The 20,007-nt window shown below is 33.1% G+C and overlaps 1 protein-coding gene across 5 annotated transcripts in view; it reads right to left on the bottom strand.

The window, feature by feature from the left end:
• LOC106466535 (protein turtle-like) overlaps window positions 1–20,007 on the bottom strand; it is a 363,242-nt gene that overhangs the window by 153,544 nt on the left and 189,691 nt on the right. For all 5 annotated transcript variants that reach the window (XM_022395344.1, XM_013926860.2, XM_022395245.1 and 2 more), the window contains exons 3-5: window positions 11,810–11,925; window positions 9,688–9,841; window positions 4,282–4,569 (exon numbers count right to left, since the gene is read on the bottom strand). In XM_022395344.1, the coding sequence (XP_022251052.1) occupies window positions 4,282–4,569; window positions 9,688–9,841; window positions 11,810–11,925 (558 nt within the window). The remainder of the gene's footprint in view (window positions 1–4,281; window positions 4,570–9,687; window positions 9,842–11,809; window positions 11,926–20,007) is intronic.

Genomic DNA, 20,007 nt, shown 5'->3' with positions numbered 1-20,007 from the left:
TGGCCATGCCAGGCTCGGCCTGATGAGTCCTGGTATTTAGCAAAAGGGCTCGTCGGCATTGGATATTGTAAAAGTAGAGTAATTGGTATAAAATTGCATATTTTTCTTTGCTTTCACTCATAACCTTTTAGTAATTATAAGGTATGTTGTCATTAACAAGAGTGAAATTTTATTTTTCTTCGTCAATCTTGTTTTTTTGTTGTTGTTTACTTCAGAAATTAGTAGAAGGACGCATGTTTCAAAAAAAGTTATTTGAAGCAACCATAAATTCATAAAGACTTACATGTCCTATTCAATTAATTTATGGTTTCTCTACTTTTACATGGTACCTATACTTTAAATATTATATCGGTTTATACCTTTTTATAAGCGTGTGACTTTCAAACCTCGTAATAAATACAAATCTAGATTGTATATTTTAGTAAACATATACTAAATTAGATATACTAATATAGTATATACTAATTATTATATAGTAATTATATATTATATTATATAATATAATTATATATTAAATAGTATATAATATAGTAATTAGATATACTAATATAGTATATACTAATTATTATATAGTAATTATACATTATATAATATAATATAATTATATATTAAATAGTATATAATATAGTAATTAGATATACTAATTCCTTTAACCCATAATTTTGCTCATTACATAAGACATGCGTGTTTTTTTCTATTACATATTCAGGTATAATACTGTCTTAAATGTATTTAATATTTCATTTTTCTATATTTCATTTTTTTAAATAGCAAAAGAATTCACCTTGCTTTGGACATAATAATATCTTATATTCAAATCATCGATAAAAGCTCTCTATGCTATTTCTACATTCTTAAGCAATTCTGCTGTTCTTTGGTGATCTTGTTTAGATTACTTTTACCTCAGGTTCCAAAGACGTCTATTTTGTTTTAGGTTTAAAACCCCTTTGTTACATACGACATACAACACATCTAAATAATTTCATATCTAAATTTCAAGTACTGATTTGGTTTTAAATGTCGTGTTCCAGCTTCAAAAATAAGGAATAAAGCTTGCATTCAACATTTTGCCCTAGGTAGAAAATTGTGAATATTATAACAGAGGCCATTTCATCACTGAGTTTCAGTACTTTCAAGTAGAACACGATTTACCAATTATATTTAATATCATGAAATAAACATTACACAATGTTTTGTCCGTCTTCTCTAAAAACAAGCTCGTCCACTCTCCATTGTTTATTATCATTTAATTGACGACGTGCTCTATGCTGTTATCTCTACCAAATACTTTATCATTTACATATTATTGCAGTACGTTATTTAAAGGAGTTTCGGTTTTAGTTTGGCTACTTCTGTCACTAAACATAGCTTACAGATAAACTTGTAAGTCATCATATGATTAGATAAAACTGTTTACTTTACCCAACTAAAACAACTAATCATATTTTACAGTTTCAATTTTAATAACAAAAACAAATATAATAATGAAACCCCGTTCCACCAACCATGCTGGCCCTTTCAGCCGTGGTGGCTTTATAATGTGACGGTCGATCCCACTATTCTTTGATAAAAGAGTAGCCCAAGAGTTGGTGGTGGGAGGTGATGAATAGCTGCCTTCCCTCTAGTCTTTCACTGCTAAATTAGGGACGGCTAGCGCAAATAGCCCTGGTATAGCTTTGCGCGAAATTCATAACAAACAAACATAATAAAGAAGCTGCCCAAAATACGTACGATAACAATCACTCAAACGAGTAAAAAACTACTCGGTTATTGAGACGCTAATTACCGTCCTTTTGTTTCTTCTCAAAACTGTTGGTATGAAAAAGAAACATATGGAAAACCTTCAGAAAATTCCTTGGTTGGTTCTACATTTTTAGAAAAAGAAAAACCAAACGCTTATTTCCAGATCAAAAATACATTAGTGGATAACTTAATTCCTTCTGTGACGCCCACATAGATAGCTATCCATCCATCCCTCATTTACGGATAATGTTTCACAATCAAACACGTGAAACTGTAATAACGTTTAGAAGTGAAATGGATGAAGACCGCCAAATTGTTTGTTTGTTTGTTATTGAATTTCGCGTAAAGCTACACGAGGGCCATCTGCGCTAGCCGTTCCTAATTTAGCAGTGAAAGTTTGTTTGTTTGTTTGTTTTGAATTTCGCGCAAAGCTACACGAGGGCTATCTGCGCTAGCCGTCCCTAATTTAGCAGTGTAAGACTAGAGGGAAGGCAACTAGTCATCACCACCCACCGCCAACTCTTGGGCTACTCTTTTACCATCGAATAGTGGTATTGACCGTCACATTATAACGCCCCCACGGCTGAAAGGGCGAGCATGTTTAGCGGGACGGGGATTCGAACCCGCGACCCTCAGATTGCGAGTTAAGCGCCCTAACCACCTGGCCGTGCCGGGCCCGACTGCTAAATTTTCTACTTTAACATGTTATCAGATTCTTATTATACTAAAATATATCCATTATAAAAAGGCACGTAATTCTGGTATTTTATTGTAATTTTATAAATCTTACTTACGTAGAAGCATTCTTTAATTATTAATGTTATTGTACAGGTAGTTGTGCTAATAAATGATTCCTTTACTGAAATATGAATTATTGTGCAAATTTATCGCAATGCAAATTTTAGTTGGAGCACCAAATATATTAATCTTCTGTATAAATAAATAACTGAGTATCTTACTAGTTTCAAGTTAATGTTGATGTATATTAAGCAAGCCTGATAAATATTTAATACTTTTAAGGTTTATTGATATTCATTTTAGCATCCTTATCCTCTCTAAATCCTTTCATATTTTTATTGCATCATGCTTTAAGGCACTTATTTACACCACTAAAAGTTGCGTGGTTCGTTTAATACGGCGATTTCATAAAGAAAAAAAATAGTAGTTTATAACTGCTCTCTATTTCCAAAACATTTTTGAAAATCCTTTTTCAAGCAGTTTATTTTATTTCAATGGGAAGACAAATAGGTCCTGTAGTTTGGATTTATGACAATATAAAATTTAACACAATGTAACACGAGGCATGAACAGCACCGGTATGGGGGTATTAACACTGCTGTCTGCACTTACTGGAGGCATTCTTATACTCACTCTTTTGATTTGTCGACGTCGTAAATGTAACGGTGCCTCTCGCGCTCTAAAGCCAATATTTTACCAAATCTTTCAACATTAAGCTTTGAAATGTGTTTGTTGCTTGATTACATATATAGTTATTTTCTTTCATATCTCGTTTCCTTTGAACAACTAATTCCCCCGGTGGTTCAGAGGAAAATTTGAGGACTTATAACGCTAGAAATCAGATTTCTATACTAGCAGTGGGCAGAGCACAGATTAGCCCATTGTATAACTTTGTGCTTAACAACATTTTGAATAATTACAAAGACATGAACAACCGTACATTATCGATACGCCTCACTTTAACTTCTGTGGATTGTAAGGCCTTTACATAATTTATGAAATAAGTTTGCCCAGAGCTGAACCTCTTTAGTGAAAGATGCCATATTTTTACTTAAAGAAGATAAAACTGAAAAAAAAAGTTATGTTAAACTAGATGAGCTTCCGCAGGGTTCCCAAAAGTGTTCTGTTTCAAGTATAAATAAAACCCAATTTAAAGTTGTTATGCTGTGTTGTAACCTACAGAGTGCATAATTCTTCTCGTGATTCATGGAAAGCACACGTTTTACTAACTTCGCGACAATACAAATTGCAAAGTTAAGCGTCCCTTATATGACGTAATTTTAGTGTATACTGACTAACTCACAAACAACACACTACTGTATAGTGATGCAAATGGTTAAAACAGGTGACCCCTCTAGGCAGCCTTCGGCTCCCTTTCGGGGAAACAAGCACAAAAAGCTAAAGTGAAGATTTCCCTGTTCATCATTTTTTTTTTTATATACATGAAGGTATTTTATAAAATATTAACTTAATCATTTACCTATTTCTGTATTTTTATATAAGACATTGCCTTTAATGTCATATTTGACATCAAATCAGAGGTAAAAGAGTAGACTAAAAACAGTGAAAGAGATAAAGTAATTATAGCTCCACTAAATACAGTGGCTACACAACTTTGACCTTAATTGCATGTAATTCTAAACAAGTCTCTAGATTAGAAATGTTGTTCGCACTTCTATGTACAGTCTAAATACTTTTTTTCGGAGAGTTGAACAGTTTTAGAATGCCATGCATCTAATTATTTTTATATATTTTTTATTGTACTCAATATATCGATAAAAGAAATTCACGTTAACCTACATTCGACACTAAGGTAAGCCGATGCCCTTTCTGGCGTCCCAATTCCATTAAATACTTCGCAAGTGTAGAGTCCAGAATCCTCTGCTGAGGTAGGGTTGATAAAGAGAGTGCCATCTGTCCTGACTACAGTACGAGTTACCAACCAGGTAAGTTGGGAAATATCTTTATCGTTAAACAACCACCGGTGGGTAAGGTTTGCTGGCAGCGCTTTCGCTTCACAGATTAATTCCGCCTTATCTCCTTCTAGTTTTGTAAGATTTCGCGGTGGAACAGTAATAACAGCTGGACCTGAGGAAGAAAAAAGCACGAAGTTAGAACCAAAGATGTTGACTTGACACAATACAAGAACTAGATAGGAGGACTTTACTTAGAGTTTGTGAACAGCGTGCTAATGAAAAATATAAATCAAACGAGGATTCTCGGCGACTTGATAGTGACTAAATTTTGTAAAACAATCAGAAAATTGTGATTTTGAACACAAATAAAATAGAAACTGAAAATGTTTTATTAAGTAAGCATGGGGAAATATTTACAAAATAACGAAAAGAAATAAGTGAAGAAAGAACGAAACATACCTTAATTTAAATAGATCAGTCAGTAGAGATGTTCGAACTTCTTACATTTTACAGGCTACATCAAGTTAATACAAAGATTCGTTAAGATCTGTGAAACCGGTTTCAGGCTCGTTGAAATTATTTGACTTATGAAGTCAGAAACCGCTTGATAATTAGTCTAGTTAATTATATTATGTATAGTTTTTATTAGTTGGTGTTTTGTTTATATTTTCACACTGCACAACGTGCCAAATGAAATAGATAATTTTGAGTGCACCAAAACTAAGAAAGGTAACATAATGAAGTAATGATGTACAAACAATCGAAAACCAGACGTACAACTGTGTTTCTTGCCAAATCTAAAAATCACTTTTTACGTGTTATTTATTATGAGATATATACAGGAGGGCAATGGGAAAGGTATATACAAATTCTTTAACATTTATAAGACGTATTTACAGAAGGCTGTAAATGTATATATACTACTTTATAATGTTCGAAAATGCTTATTGTAAGTACATAAGCTTAGGAAATATTTCATTCACACAGTTATGATTTAAAATTTTGTTACATGAAAGTTATTGTTTATCTAGTGTCATTTGCATTTAATTCTACGAAGTGGCCATTTTTACGTAGTTACAGTTGTCAGTATAGTTTGTTTGAAGTTAAGCCCAAATCTACACCACGGGTATCGAAACCCGGTTTCTAGTGTTGTAAGTCCTCAGACATTCCGCTGTGCTACTGGGGGTGGGCGTATAATATAGTATTTATATTAAATTTAGAAATAGGGTACCTAGGAACTACCGCCGCGTGAGGGCAGCACAGAAAATCTTGATTTCTCAGGTGTGGCTCGCATTATCGCTGTGAAGACGTTTACCATATTTCATTGAAACTAGGGTATATCATGACCAAGTTAAATAAAAAAAAGGATCTTCAAAGTTGTAAATAGACTTCTTTTCCTAAAAAATTAATTTTTTGAATGACATTGACGTTTCGTTTCAACAACACAGGTCATTAGATGTACGTATCGTTAATTCGTACTCGAAATGTTGTGATTGCATGCGATATTTGTTCAAATTAAAATCTTTTTCGAGTACTTGCATGATGGCAGATTATCAAAATCGAATGTTTTGCATCAGTTATGATATAATTCGAATAACCCATATAAAAGCAAAGGAAATCGTACTATAAAATGTCAGCCATACTACATCTGTCATATCCATTGCCTGTCCCCATTGTCAGAGTTCATTCGTAGGTCGGCTGGGATATGTATATATACATATATAAAGTTAATTTTAATTGTGCGAAGATTAAAAACACCAGTACATAAATAAATAAAACGCAGGCACAAAAACATCCAACACCGGGGCACAAACTGTAAGGTAGTTAATTATGGTATGTGCCCTGGTTTCTTGAGGTACCGGCAGAAGTAAGACCCAAGTTAAGTTGGGGTACCCCGTCTAACAGGTTTAACCTCAATTTCGGCGGCCTCATGTTATAAAAAAAAATAATAAAACGTGTGTGTGTATGCATTTTATACAGCAAAGCCACATTAGGTTATTTGCTGTGTCCACCGAGAGGAATCGAACCCCTGATTTTAGCATTGTAAATCCGTAGACTTACCGCCGTTCCACCGGAGGACACAAATAAAATAGCGACTGTTATGGTGAGAGTCAAATTAGGCAAGTAAATTGTAATTATTATCAATTTTATGTGAGTAATTTACAAATCAGATTTATACAGTAAGAATTAATAATAACACAAAATCATTAATTTTATTATAATGTTAACGCCAATTCATAGAGTTTGTGTGCAGGAAAAGGGTACTTTTGCATGTTTTAGCAACATCTGTATATGTAAATGTTGAAACGTTTTTCAACCATACTAGTATATCTCTGCTTATGAAGATATTACTTTCGAAATGTTCATGGAATTCTCCAGTGTGTTTGTAGTTTTTCAAGCGATTAGCTACTGGGGAAACGTTATTAAGAAAAATATTATTCTTGGAGTCTGAGTCATATAAGCTTCAAGAGTCGCTTAAGACCCGTCCATACCATTCTATAAGCATAGAAGGTCAATATCTTGCTGTCCTATACGATGGAGTATGTCCAATAACTTTAAGATATATATATGTTAGTGTATAATAATAATAATAAATACTAATTTCACTAATCGTTATAATAATAATAATTTGTCACAGTTTTTCGTGTTGTGAATGACGTACGAATACCGGAAGTAGGCTAAGGCCGTGTTATTGTTGTTGTTGTTTTGTGTGTGTGTGTGTGTGTGTGTGCTGCCATCTGTTAGTGACTGTATCAACAAAGTATGTCAATAAGAGAGAAAACTGGAAACGTTTGAAACATATATGTATAAGAGAGACAAACAATCAGGAAATTTCTCAATATAAATATTACTCAGTAATGAAAAATAATAGAACGTTTTAAATAGTTTATACTTTCTAAAACTACGTTAGTGTTGTTTGATGTACAAATAGAGAAAATTGATTCTTGTTGTAAGAATCATAATTAAACGTAAGATTTAGATATTAAAAACATATCAAAGACAGCAAAAAGAGAGGGCGAATGTCCTTTGTTTATCTGGTAATATTTGTCACTTTTAGCGATATAGCATGAACAAAGGCAGTGAAAGTGACGATACCAACAATAACAAACGAGTAATTAACTACATTGAAAAATGTCAAGAAAGTCCACGAATGTTTCAAATATATAAACAAATAAGTTACCATCGTAAATTGATGAAGATAAAGTAAATCAATAACAACTTATTACACAACAAGTAAAACGTGTTGCCGTTGAGAAAGTAAATACAGACAAGTTTTAACTAACACAATGAAGGTAAGAGTAAGAAGAGAGATTTGGGATAAGGATATAATTAGTAGTAGTACTTATTATCTGCGAAGATAGGGCTCCAACCAACAAAGCGACCTACTATAGGTGGAATCGGTTGAACAGCAACGAAGAGAGTATTATCAATGATAAAATATCGAGGAATCACTCCTGGAAGAACGTTCGTTGAACCACCCAATAGAGATAGCGCATGCTGATGGAAAATGGAGATGAGCTTACTATACTGTGAAAGTTGTTTGTGGCCATGATAAGCGTGACAGGGTAAAATGATAATCGCCAGGGAGGGACTCATTAGAAACTTTCTACAGTTCTTGATGAAATATGGAAAACTTAATTACGACCAAACAAGTGGGTTCGAAAACAACTCTTAAAACAGAGGGTAGGTTCGTTAGTGGCAGTGTGTAATGGGAATATTAAAATATGTATTACTGCTTTGAATGTATAAAATGTTTGATTAATATACGTCTAGTAGACTTCTAATTAATTGTCACAGACAGGCACCCATACACACACTTATACAAATTCGTGGCTGTTAACTAATGACCATATGGTTGCGTTAGGATGACCTTTTTAGTCTAATCATAGGTATTATCACTAAAGTAACTTGTTACTAGTGATCTGTTATCTAATTTCTTGATTTTCCTTTTCCAAATTTCGATCAGTGATTTAGTTTACATTAACAGTGAGATAATTCAACGAGTTAAGAAAGCATAACTAACAAATAAAATCGAAATAATGCAACACGGTTAAAATGAATATAGAAAAACATCTAATAGAGGCTTCTTCTTAAAATAAAAAGAAACATATCCTTTCTCTATGAAAACAGAAAACGTCAATGGTTCTCACGTGTGAAACAAGACTGAAAAAAACAACACTTTATTCATGTTCTCTCCTACACACTTTAGCGACATTTTTCTTGGTGTGAAAGAACCAATTTTTCGTCAGTAAACACAAACAGGGCATTTATTCACTGAAATAAAAGTTCTACTATGCGTTCAAGTGTTTGCCTGCATTTCTGTAGTTTCAAAATACCTTACACTGTAATGAATACTAGTTTATTTCCATATTTTTATGAAAATTCTCAGATTCCACACACTAAGCAAGATTAATAGTTTAAGCTGCACGAGCAGAGTCACGTAACTAATTCAGAGTTGGGAACAATACTTCTCAGGACGCACTCGCTTTTACTTCAGAACATGTATCAATCAAAGCCTTTCAAATGGTTAAATACAATTAAGTATCTCTCTATCAGCGTGATTAGCACTATAAATCCTGTCCCACAGCAACTAAAGCAATCACGGTTCTCCAAGCCAGTGAAGTTCATTAATTTTCATTAAGCTAGTCTAACAGTATTTACAACCAGCTGGTGCTGTTCACTTGTGTGAATGTTCTCTTTTCCAACCGCCGTATTAAGGTTTATTCCTTCACAATTTATTACTATACTGCAACAAAACTATAGAATAAAACAACAGAAACCATCCGAAATACATGGCGTGACCAGTAAAATACAAAATAAAAATAAATATCATGGTTTTTTATAGTTACATCGTGAAAATATATCAACACAAAATACAAAAATATCGAGCGAGAGAGAGGGGTGAATGAAAAAGGCATGCTTTAAAATCTTTGAGTGAATTTTCAATTTCTTCAATGCATTATTAGTGTTTCTCTTAAAAGTATCTGATAAGTAAATGATATAGAGCAGAACACTGAGAAATAGCCTGATCCATCATCAAGAATAAAAAAAAAACACGCACATAAATGAAATAAATATATTGTACAGAGTTTCCTTTCAGTTCACAACATATTTATCTAAACTTGTTTTACATACTTCATTTGGTAACACAGTCCTCGTGAACTATAGAATTTTTGAAAATAAAACAATCCAGTAAGGAATTAATGTGAATTTAACAAAGATGCAATAAACAATATTAAATTTCAAAACAGTTTTTTTTTTTCATTTGTTTAATCAGAATGTTTCTTACCAGCTACAATAACCTTTGTGTTAGCTACGATACTCCCTTCACTATTTCTGGCTCTGCACACGTAATCTCCAATGTGAGACTCCCGAACTTTAAATATTTCTAAACTTCCTCGATTGATTTTTATGTTGGAACCTTCATTTAGTGGAATGTTGTCCTGAAAGATACATATTTATTGTTACAGTATATACATAAATGCTAAAGTAAATTTCTCTCACGAACAACAATAGATAATTCTAGTAAACATAGAAGCTTAATGCCCTTTAACGTAAGTTGTTTTTGTCATTAGCTCTTTTGCGCAGAGTTACACAATGGGCTATATATGCCACCACAGGGAATTAAACCTCTGATTTTAGCATCCGAGGGACCACTTAACATAAAAAAAGAGAGTTATATAGTAATGTGCTGTTAGAATATAAATTAGTGTAAGCTTTAAAGGTGTGGGTTTTAGTACTGTGGTAAAGCTATGTATTTCGGAGCTTGCAATTTGGGTTCGAATTAGTACCACACCACAAAATAGTTCTCGCACGTCAAACATGCCACTCTCATAATGCACCCATGCACCTTAAGCTGTGGGTACATTATCAGAGAGGCAAGCAATCTCTGGGTGGTAGGATGTCGACTAATCAGATTGCCTTCCCTCTAGTCAGTATTTCAAAATTAGGGACGGTGGCAGATATCCTTAGTAGGTTTTCCACAAATACGAATGTAAAGTCTCATTGTTGTTGTTATTGCGTTCATCAAACTACTGATATCATTAAGAAATCATCAGTCGTGTGATTTGTTTTAATCAAGTCAAACAACAAAACATACGTCAACCTTTTACCCAGAAATATAGTTTATTTTACCAACTGCCTAAACATTCATTGTATATATATATATATCATTTTCTTAAATAATGTAATTAAATAAAGCTTTTTAACACAATATAAATAACAATTGTGTATTACTGCATCTTGACGAAGTATAATAAGTAGAATTGATTTTGATTACTAACTTAGTGTATTGATTTAGGCCTAGCCTAAATCTCCTTACGTGGCCAAACCTTCTTATACGTTATTGGAATTAAAGGTGATAATAATAATCTTGTTATTATAAATTTTATGCTCTCCAGCTGGTTTATATTATTGTATAAATATAATTATCATTATTTATCTTTTTCATCTCTAATACAATCTTTTAGAATTTAGACTATAATGCAGGAACTAATTTGTACTACAGGATTTTCGAAAAGTCTGGAACCCTAGGTGATTTGTAGCTTTTCTTAATTTCAGATACGTGACTGATTATGGCGCTGTCAAAACATGAGAAAGTTGAGTTAATCCTGCTGTTAATCCAAACTTGTTTCGCATTACAAGGACAGCATGTGGAACACGTACTGTAAAATTAGTTGAATTGCCTACGGTTCCAGACTTTTCGGACGCCCTGCAGAATAAATATATCTGTTTTTGTTTTGTTTTTTGTGCTGCTAAGCTATCTTGTTTAACGTATATTTTAACTCTAAAAGTATTTTAAATGTCATTATAAGGTTAAATGACGAGTAGCCACTGAAACTATGAAACAGATTAATAAACAAAGTTCAGAAAACAGGCTAAGGTCTCATGTTTTGTTCTTTAAATTATTTTTACAGTTTATGTATATACATTGTTGATTGTTTATTTGTAACTAAGCAGAAAGCTACACAATGGGCTATCTGTGCTCTGCCCACCACGGGTATCGAAACCCGGATTCTAGCGTTGCAGACATACCACTGTGCCACTGGGGAGGCATGTATATACATATAAAACAACTTGTATTCTCTTCAACTGAAATATTCAATACTAAAACACAACATTTTCCAAGCCTTTAATAATGTTTATTTATCAGTTTCGTATCTGCATGGTTACTGTTCAGAGTTACAATCTTCTTGGTATTCTTTATTTAGATTATGTATTAAACGATAAAGAAACAATTAGACATCCTACAATAATATTATTAGTTTAAGCTTAGATTAAAGGAAAGTATGTTTTACTAGAATTTGTAAATGAAAACCATGTAAATTCAACGAATAATAAAATTAAATCGATTTTCAACTAAATATGCATCTATTTGAATCGGGTAATATAAGGAAATCTATTTGGCTTACCATATACCAAGTGATATCCGGATCAGGTGTTCCACCTGCAGCACAGAAAAGAGCTAATTTTTCTCCTATGTTTACATACACAACATCGGGTGGTTTGATACTGAAATGTGGTGGTGCTGAAAAATCAACAAACGCCATTAGAGAGAAGAGAGTAATTATAACCTTCATTTTTAATATACCACATTAATCTCGTGACGAAACAAAAAAAGTTAGAACAATACCTATGAAATGTATTAGGTCGTCAAGAAATTAATGTCGCTTATGTATTAAAACAAAACATTTAGTAAATGAAATAGTCTCCATTCTTACCGATGATGCCTTTCCATCTTATAATCAGCTTGTTAATGGCCTGATTGAAGAAATCACTCAGCTCTAAAGCAAAAAACATGTCGAAGTTCTCTTTAACACCTTCCACATTTGCATACGTTTTCCCATTAAGATGGTGTTGCAGCGAACGAAAAAGCTGGTAATCTGATGGTGCCATTTCTGGAGAATATGGTGGGTGGGGAAGAACTTCCCAAACCAACTCCACAATCTTGTGTTGCGTAAAACGTGCCACAAGTGGACGTGCATTGTCGTGGAGAAGAAGAACACCTTTCCGATTGACGAGTGAAGGCCGTTTCTGATAAAGAGCTTGATTTAAACGTTCCAGTTGCTGACTATAGATCTCTACATTGACAGTTCGCTGTGGATTGAGGAGTTCGAAATGAATTATTCCTTTGATGTCCTACCAAATGCAAAGCATTACTTTCTGCGAATGGAGTTCAGGTTTTGGGGTCGGAAGTGATATTTGTCTAGGACTGAGCCATTGTTTTTGGCGTTTAATATTCGCAAAGATAATCCATTTTTCATCACTGGTGACAATTCTGTCCAAAAATGGTTCACGCGCCAGAAGAGACGAAGCAACGTTCACACGTTGGAAACGATTATCATTGGAGAGTTCGTGATGCACCCAAACACCTTCTTTAAGGAGTTTTCCCAAATTCCTTTGATGTTTGCGTATTGTTTCATGAGAGACATGCAATTTCAGGGCCATTTTACGAGTGTGTTGCTTTGGGTTAGACTCAAGAAGCGTCTTCAGAGCATCAATATCAATTCCAACATGTTGGGCCCTGCCATCACAGTTTTTAAGGCTAAATAAAATCACCTGAATGAAATCTGCTGAACCATCGTTGGCACTTACGAACGTTCAAAACATTTCCATAAACTTCTTTGATATTCTTTGTGGCTACAGAGACGTTGTTTCCCTTCTTGTATGCAACAACATTACATACCGAATGTGTTTCTCATCGTGCGCCATCACTATAAGGGATTAGAGTATACTAAAATTTACACATTATATACGTGACGTTTAGATGGTTCCTTTAACTATTATACGAGATGTACTTTTTTTTTGGGGGGGGGGGGTAATGAAAGTGTTCCAAAACGCGACATTAATTCTTGACGACCTAATAGTTTGAATTTCGCGCAAAGCTACATGAGGGCTATCTGCGCGAGCCGTTCCCAATTTAGCAGTTAGAGACTAGAGGGAAGGAAGTTAGTCATCAGACAACTCTTGGGCTACTCTTATACCAACAAATAGTGAGATTGACCGTAACATTATAACGCCCCCACGGTTGAAGGGCTTGGGACGGGGATTAGAACACGCGATCTTCAAATTGCGAGTCAAACGCCCTAACCACCTGGCCATGCCGGCCCGTATTGTAGTTAAAACAATATGAAAACATTATTTTCATATTTTTCTCTGAATGAATTTCATAATTAATTAAATGTGTACATTTTCTCTTCAACGGTAAAATATACAAACAAGAAAAATAACTAATAACTTTATATGTTTATATATATATATATATTCCTGTTTTTATTCTAATAAGTATTAAAATTCGAACTGTAGTCATTTTAACTGCTTTTTTTTCTGATTCTATTAATTTTACTATCGAATCTACGAAACCGGTTACTAAATAAAGACTATAGTTTCACAACTAATATTTTACTGTTCTTCTTAAGTAAAGTGAGATTTTAAACGTTTGTTTGTGAGACATATTATCAGTGAAATATTCTTGCCGTTGTTATGGCCATATGACAACCAAATACACTGTAAACTATCAATATGTGATTGTAGTCTGTTGCAGTTCATTTTCACAAGATAATAGGGTGGTATTCTCGTACTACTTATATGCCCTACTTCCAATCTGTTTACTTGATTATTTCCACACACACACATATATATATATATATGTGTGTGTGTGTGTGTGTTTGTGAATCTATTGTCCAAAAGCTGTGCCAGATATTAGTAAAATGAGAAGTTTGATAGAAATCTAGTTAATCCAGAAATTAAACAGTATGATCGTTTTAAGCCGAATAGCACCTTTAACGTGACGAAAGCGCTTCCACTATTAAAATAAATAGCAGTGTTAAGCTCGCACTTCTTTATTCTACGATCTTTCTTACATGGTTAAGTAGAATTGAAAATAAAGTTTAAGTACACCTATCTATAGATGCATATTGCTGCATGTGCCCAGAAAAAGTTAACAATAATGAGTTACTGCAACTATGCTACCTCTGTTATCTTATTCTTCTAAGTATGTATTAAATGATTAGATGTCTTAAGAATATATTGTTTGTAGCACATTTGTTTGGTTTTTGAATTTCGCGCAAAGTTACACGTGGGTTATCTGCGCTAGCCGTCCCTAATTTAGCAGTGTAAGACTAGAGGGAAGGCAGCTAGTCATCACCACCCACCGCCAACTCTTGGGCTACTCTTTTACCAACGAATAGTGGGATTGATTGTCACATTATAACGCCCCACGGCTAAAAGAGCGAGCATGTCTGGTGTGACGGGGATTCGAACCCGCGACCCGCAAATTGCGAGTCGAGTGCCCTAACCACCTGGCCATGCCGGGTCAGCACATTTAATATCAGCCAATATAGTACGCACAAAACTCAAGTAGCTTATAGCTTTATTTCAGCTTTGATGAGCATCTCATAATGTTGTTTTCTCAAATAAATTATTTTCTTTTAAGATCTATAAAAGGTGATATTTTGAATGAGCCTAAGTTAACTTTCGTGACCATGTATCAAGATACGTTCTTTTTTTTTTTGTTATTAAGTACAAAGTTACACAAAGGGCTATCTGTGCTCTGCCCGCCACGGGTATCGAAACCCGGCTTCCAGCAGTATAAGTCCGCAGACATACTGCTGTGTCACTGGGGGGCATCAAGATACGAGTTACTATACATTCTTAATATATCTTCCATTTGCAACGTCACATCCCCTATCCAGTTTTACTTCTACATAATTAGAAAAGAACAGTTTCAGTTTGTAAGCTATATCAGAGCTAATTCAAAAGATCTATCTACTTGTTCAAACGAATAGTGTAAAAATAATTTGATATTATGTAATTATTCATTTCTTTTCATTATTCTGATTTTCTAACAATTTTATAGGCTCTTTGTTTCTATGTTAAGCTACGCATACTCTAAATTCGTGCAGAAATAACTCAATGAACACCAGATATTTATACTGTGGCAAAAATATAGCATTCATGATAAACATGTGAACGTAAAATTCATTAAAAATAAAAGCTTTGTAAAGATTTTAAATACATTATAGTGTGTGTAAATGTTGCATGGAAACCTTCAACAGTTGTCCTTTTCAATATTTTAACAAACCCGAGTTTTAATTCTATTTGAAATCCATCCCCTGTGTGAATTCTCTCAGCAATGTAAAAAAAAAAAAACCTCCTATTTTCAATGACGTTTTAATTTTGTATGGTGAAACAGGAAAAACAAAAAACCTCTGCTAATGACTCAACCTGAGATGACTATAGGCATTCAAAACTACTACTTTCTTATGACTGAACAAACTCTAGACAAAAAAAAATTGTCAGGCAGATCCAATTTTTTTCTGAAAATATAAACGAATGCTGATAGGAAGAAATAAAATAAGTGTTTAAATGACATTTCGATTAGGCAGTGTATTTGCCTTTGTAATCAATTAATACTATTTTCAACATATTACAGACAAGGAAACAAAACTGAATAAGGAAAATGCTTAAAGAAAATATGACGAACTAACGGCTATATTATTACAGATGGTATTACTTTAATTCATTATAACATTATATAATGACAAAACATTATGAAGTTGATAAAGGGCTGGCAGCAAATCTATATATCACACAAGAGTTATAATATAAGTACACTGAAAACGAATTATTTCATAGACGTAATTGTGTCCATCAGAAAACGCAAATTCATTAGAGTAACATTATTTCACTAGTAACGGAGTATAATAGATGGAGGAACTTAAAGAACGTCTTTGCAATAGATGTAATATATATATATATATATAAATTAAGTAAGCAAAAAACTTCCATTTTCAGTTGAACAAGTAATAAGAACCAGCATGTGAAGATCGATAGCTTATAAATATCAAAGATAACTATTGTGCTATATTTCCGGTATTTTGGTGATGGGAACAACACACCTGAACAAAAAAAAAAAAAACGCATCAAAGATAAAAGCGCACCAGGAGAAAGATCACACAGCCGTGCTTTTAATCCATGGACCTCTTGAATATGAATGTTTAAATACTTTTAAAGTATTTTTCACAGCATTAAGTTATTCAAATTTCATCTTCTTCATTGTAGAAAAATAAAAAAGAATTACATGGGAATTGTATACAAATGTACTTGTTATTTAAGTCTGATGAGTACTTCCACAAGAGGTCATTACGTTTACGTTGTCCACGATCTTTTAGGGGATACAAAAAATATTATTAGATAAAGCATATAGCTTCACCAGTATTATTTTATCTGAATAGAAATCAAAATCTGTTTAGTCCAAAACAACAACAACAAAAAACAGAAAAAAAAAAACCTCAAGGCATCTTGGAATATCAGGCTGCAACAAATGATCTTTAAAATAAGTTAACAGCAAAAAATGTACCGATAAAATTACCTTTGCCTACTATCCCAAAATCTCAATTATGTTTCATGTGAAAAAAAAAATCTGTTTGAATTTGTTCTTCTGTCTGTTAATCCATTAGAGCGTATTATCGTTGCTGATAGCAAGTTACAGATAAGTACGGAAAACGTAACACTATTTCTTGTTGTTGTTTTTTCTATAAGACAACAACATAACTTATGGTCTTGATCTATAAAGTATGAGAAGGTTCTTCAGAAAACCCTAAACTCTTAAAAAGAAGAAAAACTGGGGGAGGAATCTCAAATTACGTCAACGTAGCAAGGAGTTGAGATATATTGTTTTATATATAGCCCATCAGTTTCAGTAGCATATTTTTAAGAGCAATATAGAGATAACAAATGGTTCAATATTTCTCTTAGCTTGCGAGAATTAGGAATAAATAACAATGTCATTTCTTGTTGTTCTTAGATTTTCGTTTTATCTCATCACGTCCTGACGGTTTTTGAAGTATTGTATTATTCAATTGTTCACACAAATCATTATTATATTGAACTTTGGGAACGTATTCAAGTCAGTATTATTTTAATTATTATTCAATGAATGCATGAATCTCGTTTGGTACTGCTAATTAATGGGTTAAACGTCCTTCTGAAGTGGTGACTTAAAAATATATATATAACCTAGCTAGCTAATTAATTTGGAAAAGTACTTCTTATTCTCTTGCCCTTGTACATAATATGTTGAAAAAGGCTCATTGCACGCACATAAACTCATTGATTAATATGCATGCCTTTGTATAGGAGGTTGTACGTTTTTCTTATATGAGCATAGAATAAAATACCTTCTACTATTCTTTCTTATCGTACTAACTAAAATATAATTTTTCAAACGAAAAAGTCCTGTTTTAGACTTCACAATAGAACATCTTTTTGTCTCAGATCGTGAAAAATGTATGTCTTTCAGGAATATATAGATCGATAATACCGTTTTGTATGCTCTAGTGTCACTAAATTTTACAGAATCTAGTAATATTCATGGTAGTGTAGACGACGTTAAGAGTTCTAGAAAACACGTATTTACATGAAGGAAATTATTTAAACTTATGTACACGGAAATAATTATTTTCAAATTAACATTAGGTGATTTCACGGAGTTTCTTGCTAATTTGATGGAAAAATCATCCCACTGTTGGAAAAATGTTTTAATATAATGATACTTTCATGAAATAAGGGGATAAAATATAACTTTCAGTGTGATTATTTTCAGGAAAAATAAACTATTAGAACATAGAACGAAAATATCTATTGTCTTATACCTTCTCTTTTCTTTAGATAGTGAAATGAATATAACTGCTGTATTATAGTTAAAATAAGCTTATCTTTTTTATGACATTCATATGAATTAATAATAACTAAATAGACAAGGAATGAAAAACATAATTAGCTAGTTGAAGTTTTAGTCTGTGAGAACAGACAGAATTGGGAACAAAAGTGAAACCACTTTGAGCTTATTAAACGGCTACAAGTACTTCGAACGACTTTAATTATTATTTTTTATTAAAAATTTAGAATCATTTACGAATACTGTACAAGAAAACATCTTTAGTTAATTCGAACCGTTTAACTGCGTACACGAACAAAAATGTATTGCTATTTAATTGTCAGGCTTACAGTATATATTATTGCCATGACTAAACAATTAAAACCAAAAGGATAATTTCACTGAATAAAAAATCTCGCTTTTCCAGTTTATGATGCAATTTATGTAAGTTTGAATTTAACATATTAAGGAGTTCAACAACCAATTTTTAAACAATTACCAAATTCCACTGTTCGAAGCTCACAACATCTTATAACGCTTTGGGAAGCTGTGACAAGTATCTTCTGCAGTCAAAATCCAAATGGGCGTCAGCTTGGTGCAGTAGAAAGAATCTTTCTTTTTACTCACAAGCATTAAGCAAATTATATATTCATTTACTTTTTGTATTGAAAAAAAAAGTTAAATATTGAATTAATTGTTTTAAAAATCAATAGAACAGCACAAAGCACTGGCGCCTAAAGCTTAATCTTAGTCTCATTACGACTGGGATTGGCAAATATATCAGTCCAATTACCTTTAAGTAACTTTTGAAGACAAACAAATGAACCAGTAGATCAGTGAACTTCATCCTTTATACAGTTTCGACATGGGGTTCTGCATATACAAATTGTAAAGATATTCTTTCTTCAGCATATTTGTTTTTTTCTATTTCCATGGCTCAAAAAAAGCAGTTGTTTTAAAGGAACTCTCTTTAGTAATACAGTGAGCCCTGATTAATATAACTTCGTCCCTTCCTATTCTTGATCTTGGTATTTGTTGTTTCCTCTTTGTTTTATTCATATCTGTAAATACCGAGTTTCGTGAGGATAAGGTAAGGACTTCAGAAAGTAAACATCATTTTGAAGTAATAAATAAAGTAGAACAGGAAAGGGATAACATGTAACCTCCCTCTCCCCCCCTCCAGTTTCTGGCAAGGATAAACTGTATTAGAATGGAGAGCATAGGAGACGAGCTCCAAACTTCCTGTAGTTTCTTTCTTATAGGATTTTAGAAAGTTTCACTCCTAGAACCAGAATACAAACTTAGAGAACCGACTGGAACAAGAGGTTTTTCTTAAATAAGTGCTGTAAAACAGCAGTGTTACATCAGCATTGCGAAGTTTTAACGGTATAAAGCCTCCTCTTTTTCTGGGTTATGTAGACTGTTTCTTTTTGGATAAAAATACTTTATTTCTTTCCAGTTACTTTCCTTAGAATTATAATGACGAAAAAACAAGACAATAAGTATTGATAGTCTATATGCTTGTTTGTTTTAGTTATCTTTTGTGTTCACCGATGGGAACCGAACCCAGTATTTTAACGCCGTAAGTCCTTAGACTTAACGCTATGCCATCGGGAAACAGGCGACCTAAAATTAATTGGCCATTGTCAGTACCAAAGTTTGTTTGTTTGTAGATAAGCACAAAGCTACACAATGGGCTATCTGTTCTCTGTCCACCACGGGTATCGAAACCCGGTTTCTAGCGTTGTAAGTCCGCAGACATACCGCTATGCTACTGGGGGGCCAGTTACAAAGTGTAAACACATATTAATACATTATATAGACAAACAGAACATAGCAGCTATGAGGTCGTTATAGGTATGACTTCTTCGTTTGTACAAAATTCATTCTATTATGATTCTTAAACTTGAAATCAAAAATGGCAGCAGTCACTTAAATATGTTTTTTTTA

The sequence above is a fragment of the Limulus polyphemus genome, unplaced genomic scaffold, assembly GCF_000517525.1.
Source record: "Limulus polyphemus unplaced genomic scaffold, Limulus_polyphemus-2.1.2 Scaffold2, whole genome shotgun sequence".
NCBI classification, from domain to species: Eukaryota; Metazoa; Arthropoda; class Merostomata; order Xiphosura; family Limulidae; genus Limulus; species Limulus polyphemus.
This window is presented reverse-complemented; position numbering and strand designations above follow the sequence as displayed.